This window comes from Rhinolophus sinicus, chromosome 14, assembly GCF_057876585.1.
Source record: "Rhinolophus sinicus isolate RSI-liver-muscle chromosome 14, RSI-T2T, whole genome shotgun sequence".
NCBI lineage: Eukaryota > Metazoa > Chordata > Mammalia > Chiroptera > Rhinolophidae > Rhinolophus > Rhinolophus sinicus.
In genome coordinates, this window is record NC_142514.1 from 94,229,431 (window position 1) to 94,240,412 (window position 10,982).

Genomic DNA, 10,982 nt, shown 5'->3' on the forward strand with positions numbered 1-10,982 from the left:
TTGATCCCAAATTATCCTCTTGGATGAGATGAGATCTACCCAAGAATGGTAGGAACAACAATGGGGCCTAAATTTCCAGTCTCTGAATTTCTCATTGTTTGTGTTGCTCTTTAGAATATTGCAACTCATAAATTGTTAGAGCTCCACTGTTTTTGAATTTGAGAAACAGATGTTCACACTTTTCTAGTACTTCATCTGATCGAAACCTTCCATTTTTAATATGGGAAATTATCTTTACCCATCCATCTGGCATTTTCTCTTCAGATCACAACTGCAATAGGCCTGGCAGCCCCACATCTACAAACACTTTCTTCATACAAAAGGGGAGAGTGAAAAGAAACACTACGATGGATTAACACCCAAATGTACTTTTTGCATTTCTAAAAAGGTACAAAGTTTTATTTTGACAAAAACACTGACATTTAAGTTACTCTTAAAATTGCCCTGAAGAAGTCTTTGGTGTGTTAAGATAGTCCTATGTCAAGATTGTTTCCAGCTTTTTAAGCCCCTAATCAGAACCAATTTACCTGAAAATATCTGCTTGATTATAAGCTTGTTAACAATTTGTTTACTAAAGGATTCTTGGGGGCACATACCTTATGATTTGTTCTAATAACTCTGGAGAGGTCATTGGTTTGAAGTTTTAAGAAATCCCATTGATGGAAATCCCATTCTGGAGTTCTATACAGCAATTTTGCAGGTAAGGAAACCTGCTGACTGCTTCTGCCTTTATTGAATCATTCAGGAAAATCTTTTGACCCCCACAGGAAGTTTCTTGAGACTCAAACCTAAACCTATTTTTTGGGGGGTGGGGGTTAAAAACTCTCCATCTCCAGCCCATCACCACAGTCAGTTGTGAATTTTATTAAAAAATAAGCACTATGCTTGGGTTTCATAAAATTTATACATTAATATGTACACAAATAAAATATTAAAAATAAAAATCACGCTTGCTTTCACGTGGCAGTGGTCCTGGCACCTGGCACCCCACATACATAATGTTAACTTTTCCTTTAATGGAATGGCTTGGCCCAAGGAGACCACCATTAGAGATTACCGAACCACTAATAAAGCTGTAGCCCGTTGCCTGCAACATTTTCAATTCAGGTTTCAAAAATATATAAATAATTTAATTACAAACCCCAACTATACACATACATATACATATACATATACATATACATATACATATACATATACATATACATATACATATACATATACATATACATATCTTTTGGCACAGTGAAGCACTGGGTCAATAGCAGAGAAATGACTGAAGGTTCTCTGACACCTCTCTCACATTCAGTTATACCTGTAAATGACACATAAGTACACGGAACAGGGGCCCAATAAACCCCAAACAGTAGTCATATCATTTATCATACGGAATGGTTCCCTGATGTGCTTTTTTTCTTTTTTGTTAGGGACAAATCAATGAAAGGTGAGACAAAAACAGTAGGAATAAGGGAGAGCCTAGGCAGTAAGAACAGAGGGAAAATCTTTTTAAAGGGAGAGAGGGACATGCTTGTTCATGAAACTCAAACAATTATGAAAAACTGCTTTGGTCCTCTGTAAAGTTATAAAAGTCGAAGGAAATATTCTGGACTAAGTTAAAACATTTCTGTCAAAAATTCTGTAGCTTTAAGGCACGTTTGATTGAGAATTTTCTTCAAAGTCTCCTTTCCTCTGGACAAGAAGTGCAAAACCCTGAACTTTGCGTTCCCCGAAGTCGCCCACCGGCGCTGCTCAGGCCAGGAGCTTCTCCACGGGGTAGGGCAGGTGCCGGCCAGGGCGGCGGGCCGAGGCCGCCTGCAGGGCCGCGGGCAGCCGCAGGGGGCAGTACAGGTGCGCGCCGCCACCCGCCGCCGGGCCTCCGAAATGCTTGGCAGGGGCGGAGGCGGAGAAGGGCGCGAGCAGGCGGTGCGGCTCGGGCCGAGGCGCCTCGGCTCCGCGTGCGCCCAGCAGTGCCGGCTCGGCCGCGCCGTATGCGCAGAGCGGCAACAGGCCCCCGCCAGGCGCGCCGGGGAGGAGCGCAGGATATGCGGGCAGCGGCGGACAGGGCGCGGCGCCCCAAGGCAGCCGCACGTCAGGGACCGTGTCCCCGTCGCGGCGGCTGCGGAAGGGCTTGCTGAGGATGCTGTCTATGGCGAAGGAGCTGGAGAACTTGCCCGCGGGACTGACGCGCCCCTCCTGGCGGGCGGGCGAACCCACACCGGGCGAGGCTGGGGCAGCCGGCGCGGGCGGCGGGGGCGCGGCGGCGGGGCGGGCTGCAGCCTCCTCGGGCCGCAGCCCGGGTGCGGGAGCCGCCGCCCGATGACTGAGGCGCTTTCGGCGGCGGCGGAAGACCCCGTCGGCGAAGGTGTACTCGCTGTTGGGGTTGAGCATCCAGTAGTTGTCCTTGCCCCAAGGCCGCGAGGGGTCGCGCAGCACCTTGACGAAGCAGTCGTTGAGCGAGAGATTGTGGCGCACCGAGTTGCGCCAGCCAGTGTAGCTGCCGCGGAAGAAGGGGAACTTGCCCATGAGGTACTCGTTGATCTCGGCCAGCGTCAGACGCCCGCCAGCCGAGTCGCGGATGGCCATGGCGATGAGCGCGATGTACGAGTACGGAGGCTTTGGCCGCCGCGTGTACGGCTTGCTCCGCGCGCCCTCGCCGCTCCCTGCGCTCCCGGCTCCCGGCCCCGCCGCGCCCACCTCCGCGTCCCCCGCCTCTGCCCGCCCCTCCTCCTCCGCTGCTGGCTCACCACCGTTCGTGCTCCGCTCGCCACCACCCGCCAGCTCCCCCGTGCCGCCGCCTGCCGCTGGGCTGTTGGCCGCACAGTCCCCGTCCGAGCCCAGGGAGTCGTCGCCAGCTGCCGACAGCGGAGATGGCGCGTTACTACCGCCTGCGCCCTCCAGGTCACCACCCGGCTTATCCCCGTGGGCCGCGCGGGGGCCGAACACCTCCAACTTCATGCCGGCGCACCCTGTCCCTGCCCAGCTCCGTACCCTTTTCCTACTCCCAGTCTTGGGAAGCTGGTGCCGGGGACGGAGGTGGTGATTCCGGGGCCAGGGGTCCTTGCCTTCCTTTCCCGGGAGCTCTCCCTCCTTTTGCGCTAGTCACTTTTCCGTAGAAGAGACCGCTTCCGCTGGAATTTTTCTTTGGAGGCGGTGTACTTATTGGGTGAACTAAGAGGGGCGGAGAGGCAGGAGTTGGGTGGGCACTGTCTTCAGTTCGAGGATAAGAGACTTCGGGGTGAATGCGTGCAGGGGTGCGGTTCTAACCTCTGGTGCCCAGGAGTAGGGGCCTTGGGATTTCCTGCCGGAGGGAAGAAGCATGCGCATCTGCTATCGGTTCAGGAGACCAGGAGGGTTTCTTCACTGGACGTCCCAGGTCCGGGCAGGAGTTCTCGGGGCAGGGAAGTGGTGAAGGCTGGTATGCGTGCCACCCTCGGAGCAGGGTCCGGTGCCTTCAGCCTTGAGCGCCCGCGGAGCCGAGTCCTCGAGGCCTTGGCGCCCGCAGCCGCTTTCCTGCCCCCGGCCTCGGGAGCAACATCTCTGCTCTGGCCCGCTGCCGCTAGGTCTTGCCTCCACCTTCGGCTCGGCCCAATATAACCCTGCGGCGACTCCACGGGGGCGGGGCCTGGGCACCGACGGCACAGAGGTGGGGGCACGAGGTGGCCTCGGGGGCTGTGGCTCCCAGGCGGGCGCGCACCAGGTCAGGGCAAAGCGGCGGCGCGGCCCCAAAATGACTTAGCGCAGGTTGTTTGTTTTGGGTCTGGCCGGCTCCGCCCTCCGCCTCCTGCCAATGGGGAGCGTGCGCGCGGCTGGAGGTGTGCGTGTGTGCCGGCCACGCCCACTCGCTCCCAGGCTCAGGTAAAAGCGCGGGGCCGCGGGGGAGGGGTCCCTGCGCCCTGGAGCGATTTGGGCAAGAGGGCTTGGCGGGGGTCATCTGGAGGCTCTGGGCCTCAGGCAGTAGGAACTTTGTTCAGGCCCGTTGCCTTTCTACGGTGCACGCGATGAGTGTTTGATTCTCTGGTAGTGAAACGGTGCTTCTTCCGAAAATAAACGCCTCTCGTCCCTGACGAGGTGCTGAACTGCAGAGACCGCACCGGACACACTTTGAACTGGCCTCTTACGGGAGCCACAGGCCGTGCCCAGTCTTACGATTCCTTTTCGAGGGCTATTTTTGTCTTCTTTCCATTTTTTAATGAATATTATGTTGGACTTGAAATTGTATACGCTTTTTTTGGATGACATTGACTCTGGCTCGCTAAATGGCCTCAGACTCACTTTTCTTTTGCCTTTCTTTACCTTTTTCTGTACCTGGCTGGTGGCTTTTGGGGAAGAACAGCAGTGTTCCCTCTTCACCTGGGGCGGCTGTTTCTGGCGCGGGATGCCGGGCTATGCCTGCGCGCTTGCCGCTGCGGAAGCCTCCAGAAGCGAAGCCTTGCTATTCGTGGGTTCCAAGAGGAACAACGGGAAGGGCGTCTTCTCTGGGGGCGGGAGCCGAGAGTACGACGTGTTTGCGGCCATTTCCAATCCTTCTTGAGGACTTTCACTGTGGTTTCAGTAGCACTGGGTCAGACGATCGGGAAAAGCGAGACCTTTCTCAGCCCCAGGACTTTTGAGGTCTGACCCCTACTCGGTGTCTATACTCCAGGGAGGGGCGCACAGGCCCCCAGAGGGTACATTTCTAATCTTCCACGGTGAGATTTCCTCCTTTTTCCTGCCTTTGTTGCGAATAGCTACGAAACTGCGAGTACGTGGCGCTCACCTTTGATGTTTATTTTATTATTTTCCACCATTTGTGTAGAAGGCATACACAATCATCTCCCATCTTTATTCAGGCAGTTTTAAAGGCATGTAGTATGGGGTGGGCAAAATGACAGACCCAGAGAAGGCTCCATCAGTTATTTTTGTGTTTGAGGAAATGATCACGTTTGGAGATTACACTGACATTTATTGCGTGTTCCAGTGGGGAGGCCATGGGGTAATGGCTCCTTTCCTGGGGAAGAGCCACCCTGAAGGGGATCTGCTCAGCTCTAGCCCTGGGAGTTTACCGTCCCTTGGACCTGGAGAGGGGAGTGAGCTGGGACAAGAAAGCAGCCAGGTAAAAGAGCATCGATTTGGCTAGGGATAATGGGCACTCGTAATGAATATTATCCTTGTTTGAACTCTGGAGGTGGGCAAGACAGGAGGACAGAAGGCCTATTTTATGGAGGAGATAAACCCAGACTGGTTGAGGTGCAGGCCCAGATTGGCGAGAGTCTAAGGGACGGCCACTGAGAGACTACAGGGCCAAGGCTTTCTGCCCACTCCCAGTTCCATCTTTGAGACCACATAGGTGAGCTGTCCCGCAGACCTGAAGCCACTCAGTTACCACCACACCACTGCCCCCATGCAACCCAAAGGGTTTGCAGCAACATTGCCCTCTGTGGAGGCTGGCAGTTCACTTCCCCAGACCCGCATGACTTCCTACAACCTGTTCCTACACCCTGGGGCAACACTCTCCTATACCCGCCCCCCCCAGTCTCTCCAGATCCCCCAGCCCAGCTGCTCCAGGGTCTTCAAGTTTCACAAGTTCCAGAGAGCTTCAGTCCGTTGATAGGACTATTGTTCAGAGAGGAGAGAAGAAAATTGTGTACCACACTAGGCCCTGATGCCACTCACACATGACCACGTGACCTTGGGGCTGTGGCTGGCCCTTTCTTGCCTGTAAAAAGATGCCTATTAGAATGGACAAGACGTTTTCTTTCAGCTCCTGTGCAGAATTTTTTGGTATGCATCTTTTCTTGGGTGGAACGTATAGCAAGGGCATTTCTGCTTCTGGGGACTTCTTGGGGCCATCTGTCGTGAACTCCCAGCAAACCCCACTACAGCAGCCCAGGATGCTTGGCCTGGTGGGAGGGGTTTGGTGGTGTTGCTCTCCTTGCAGAGCAACCTGGGGTTCGGGGTTATATCCAGCAACTTCTCCCCTCCTGTGGACAGAAGGAGTGTTGGTCATCACCAAGGAAGGTATACACCCCATCCCACTTTTCCCTTTTCTTGGGGTGACCTCCCCACCCCAACAGCAGTAGCCTCTCCTTATCCCAGTCCAGGATCTCAGGTAGGGAAAGGACCTGCCAATCACTCCTGTGGGATAGGCTTTCCCTTGCCTCAGCCACTTGTGGGCTGCTGTCTGCAGGGTTTGCAGCCTACAAAGGTTTAGGTGGAAAGACGTGGGGTAGAGGTGGGAGAATTCTCAGCAGGAAAGCCTTTTGTACATTTCAGGGTGACTTAGAGCATTGGGAGATGGGCAGTAGACTTTGGAAAGTAAGGCCCCACATGAGAATGGCTGGCACTAGGCCACCTGGAAAGGACTAAAAGGTCCCCAGGAACTAGAATGTGAGCCCCATGAAGACAGGAGTTTTGTCTTTTTTCTTCACTGCTGCATCCCCAGTCCTTGCCTTGAGAATGGCTGTTGCATTGTGCCACATGCTGGGAATATGCTGCATTTATTTTCAGTTACGATCAGGAATAAAACTGCTCTTCCTCTTTGTAGTTGGTTTTGGTATATTATCTTTAACTGTTGTTTTACAGCTGGGAAGCCATTTACCTTTTGTAGATATAAGAAAAACCGGGAATGCATGGGGACGTACATCATTCTCTGCGCCTCTATCCACAGCATCCTCAAGTCTAGGAACAGTTGAAGAACTCAGACATTGCAAAAAAAAAAAAAAAAAAAATCATATGTAATATTTTGTTAGTTCATAAATCCCCCAGAAATGCTGGGAGATTTCTGTTCTCTAATTCTTAATCCTTTTTATTGGGAGGTGGTCTACTATTGACGGGTTAATAATAAATGCCTGTAGTGGGGCCTGACCAAATTACTTGTAGGTACAAAAAACCCATTAGCTAATTTTGTCCCTTGCCCCTTAATTCACAGGGAAATAAGTTAATAAACAATGGCAAAGAATGAGTTTACATTTCCATGATTTCTGAGCCTCCCTGAAGTGGTTTTAGGCAAAGGAAGATAATGCATCTATTTCTAGACACCAATTACTAACTTAATTAACTATGGCAAGTATCTACAAATTTAAGACTTTCTGTTATTTGATAGTGCTTTACTACCCCAGTTCCTAAACACTGATGTGGAAAGGAAATAATTTAATTCCTAAAATACCTAAGGCCACTTGGTAGACTGGTGCTTGCTCCTCTGGCTGGGGGTGGGGGTGGGGTGGGGAGCTTTACAGCCGAGCTATTACTCTGATCAAATGTGGTTGTGAGACCAGCCTATTCCGTGTCTCTGCCCCTCCTACCAATGGCAAGAAGCCACAACATTTGTTGTGGCTTCCTCTGTATGTCCTTAATTATAGGGCTTTGGTTCAGTTAGACTTCAGGTGATTCTTCAGGTTTTGTAGTTTAATTGTAATTTTGATGTGGTCGTGAGAGGAGGTAAGCACAGTGTTTACCTCTTCCAACATCTTGATCTGACCCCTCCAATTATGTGTATGTTTGATTGCTTGATATTGTCTAACAGGTTGCTGAGTTTCTGTGTGTGTTTCTCTTGTTCTCCCCTATTATTGAATATTTTTAATTGCAGTGTCTTCATGTTCACTGATCATTCTTTTGCAGCATCTGTTCTGCCGTTAAAATTGTCTGATGAAAATTTCCCAACAGATAATTGTATTTTTCTTCTCTGGAATTTCCACTTGATGATATCTATATCGATATATCTATATATCTATATATCTATATATCTATATATCTATATATCTATATATCTATATATCTATATATCTATATATCTATATATCTATATCTATATCTATATCTATATCTATATCTATATCTATATCTATATCTATCCATCTATCTATCATCTATCTAGTCTCTTATTATATTCATGTTTTCCTTTAAAATCTTAAATATATGGATAATAGCTTTTCAGAAGTCCTTGTCTGCTATTTCTAATATCTCTGTCATTTATGGATCTATTTCTTTTGACTGATTTTCCTTTTTGTTAGGTGTCATAATTTGCTGATTTTTTTTGCATGTCTAGTAATTTTTATTGGATGCAAGACACTGTGAGGTTTATGTTGTTGACTATTTGGATTTCATTTTCTTTCTCAAAGAGTTTTGAAATTTGTTTTGGTAGATAAATAAGAAACTTGATTAATCCTTACCAAACTTGTTTTTAAGCCTTTTTAAAAAAAGGGCAAGTCTAGAATAGTCTGTACTTTATGGCTATGTTAGCCCTACTACTAAGTGTTCAAGAAGGGGAGTACATACTGGCTAGTTAGAATCTACATGCCTCCCAGCCCTGTGAAAGCTCTGGGAACTGTTCTGATTATAGTTCTTCTTCAGATCTTTGTCTATTCTTGTAAGCTTTTATCCCGTGAATACACAGATTAGTATTCAGTAAAAGACTTAAGGGGTCCCCTATGCTGATTTCTGGCACTCTTCTTTGGGTAGTTCAACTCTCTCTGGTACTTTACTACAAATTCCAATAGGCTTAGCCTTCCTGAACTCCCATCTGTTTCTCCTCAATGCTGAGATTTTGGAGCAACTCTTGTTTTCTTCTGTCCCTTTGCTGTTGTTTTAAAATTGCTCTCAGGCCAAAATCCAGGATGATTGTAAAACTCAGATCCTTTGTTTCCTTTTCTCAGGGATCATAGTTATATTGCTTGATACCTTATGTCTGAAATTTTTAAAAATATATTTTGTACAACTTTCTATTTGTTTGGGGGAGGAAAAATATTCTGTACCAGTTTCTCCTTCATGGCCAGGATTTTAAATCATAATTTGAAAAAAAACTGTTTACATATTTGAATTAGGATTCAAATAAAGTTTACACATTTTGATTGGTTTGTGTGTATTTTTACTTTATTTAATAACTAAGTCCATTCATCCCCTTCCTCACTATCTCTTTTTCCTTCCATTTTCTTTTGTTGAAAAAAAAAAACTTCAATGTTTATATGTAAAGTTTACCACATTGTGGATTTTACTGATTGCATTCCCATGGTGTCTTTTAACATGTTCTCCATGTGCATTCTCTGGTAATTAGCACTTGAATTTAGAGACTCAATGAGATTCAGATAATTTTTTGTTCAAAACAACTATAAAGACATTGGTTTGCTTTTCCAACAAGAGGCACTTGTCTCTCTTTTTGTAATGTTTGCAGGCATTGATACTAAATAACTGACCAAAGTACTTCTTTTAATTTGTTAATTTATCATAGATAAATTAACAAATTAATGGGCTTGTGGTAGGTTGAATTTCTAGACTTTGCAACTGGGACTATTATTTCTGGCTATGTACTTGTTTTCAAAATATCAGTTACGAAGACAAATTGGAGCTCCAATGAAAAGAGGAATGTCTTTAAACTCGCTCAAGGAAAAATTGACTGATTTTTACAAACAGGAAGGAGGCCAGCTTGAATTATATCAATCTATATATGTTACTTTCAAGGTTATGATCTAACTAAAGCTGGTCTCAAGTGGTACTTCCAGGAAGGAAAGCACCCCTAGGGCTCTTCAATGAGAGGGAAGAATGGCTTTTCATATCAGTCATACGACAAGATGCTTTTGTAGTGCTTAAGGGTATGTAAAGGGTCTTTGTAGAGTAATTTGTTCAAATTTTTTTTTTCATGCTAGTTGATAAGGCTGAGTTATATTAGGTGTGAACATAGGATTTTCTAGGCAAAGGTGAGTGTCTGTCCTCTCACACTAGTAGACATGAGATTATTTGTTTTTACAAAGCATATTCTACTATGCTCTTTCATTTCTTCTTCCTCGTGATTTCTTTCTGATATTATCAGCCTAATTTTGTAATAAGACTTGGAAACTGGGGCACAGAAGTTTTAGGGACTTGAAAAAGTTCATTTAGCCTCGCCTCCCTGCCTCCAGTCCCTTGGTTGTTTCACACCTGAGCTCCATGCCCTAGGACATAGTGGAGAAATTCTCTTTAGTCTTCTTACACACACACTTGTGCAGAAGAAATTGTGTCAACACTTTCTAAGTAGCTTTTGGGCTAGTTATTTTAGGTCAGGCCTGCTTGTGTCTTGCTTTGAACTTTGTCACTGCAATCTTTGGGAAACTCTGAAACATGTTTTTGGTGTGTTGGTTGATCTCCACTGGCATGCTCAAAAGTTGTCTGTGGGTGTAATCCCCAAAGTGGTCTGGGTTATGTGAGTTGTTGGGCTGGTTGGTTATACTCAGCTGCAGATAACCCTTTTCCTTCTGGAACGTTCCCAAGATGTTTTGCATATTTGGTAAAGCACAATATTGGTTTCTCAAGCTCTAAGATGTTTAATCTGGAGTACTGCAGTATTAGTATTCCTTCCTCCACCACACTCCATGTACACCTGAGAGGGTAATTTCCTCCTCTCTAAATTAAAATATTTGTTTAGTGTGGGATTTTGGTCTCAACTTTCTGGAACGTATGTTTTAAAAGCTCTTTCAGCCATCTCAGCTCAGATGTGGTGACAACCTGTCAGTACTGCTGTGGCCTGTCTTTGGCTTATTGCCAAACAAGACCTGATACTCTCTGCCTCTTTGTCTCACTCTCTTGAGGGAAGTCAAGTTAAACCTTTTTTCCCCCCACCATTCTTTTAGACTGACAGCAACTATATATCCCATATTTGGGAATGGTCCTATTTTGGGACCATTTTGGGTCCATATTTGGGAATGGACCTATTCGTAAGGTCTCCTGTCCTGTTTGTTGATTTTAAAACTGTGGTCATTGGATTTTACTGCAGAAAAGGATTTGCCTTAGCCTGCATTACCCTGAGGCAGAGCCTGAAAGACCAGCCTGTATGCAGGTACCTTATTTGGGAAATAATGTCAGGGACCAGGAGTGAGGAGCAGGAAGAGGAAGACAGGGAAGGAAAGCTCTTATAGGATGCATTGTGGAGAGGAGACCAGCTCCCAGAGAATGCCTCAGGTGCCTTAAGAAATATATCTTGGAACTGTCTGCTGTTCCCTGCAAAGGGTGAAGCATTTATCCATGGCTTCATCTCC

The 10,982-nt window shown here is 47.0% G+C and overlaps 1 protein-coding gene across 1 annotated transcript; it reads right to left on the minus strand.

The window, feature by feature from the left end:
- Nucleotides 1-849: 849 nt before the first annotated feature.
- FOXQ1 (forkhead box Q1) lies at nucleotides 850-7,191 on the minus strand. Its single transcript, XM_019752350.3, has one exon. It carries the CDS (start codon nucleotides 2,953-2,955, stop codon nucleotides 1,750-1,752), a length of 1,206 nt encoding a protein of 401 aa, XP_019607909.3. The 5' UTR covers nucleotides 2,956-7,191; the 3' UTR covers nucleotides 850-1,749.
- Nucleotides 7,192-10,982: the final 3,791 nt, after the last annotated feature.

Coding starts and splice junctions, on each gene's coding strand:
- FOXQ1 (XM_019752350.3), bottom strand. CDS start 2,955: ATGAAGTTGGAGGTGTTCGGCCCCCGCGCGGCCCACGGGGATAAGCCG.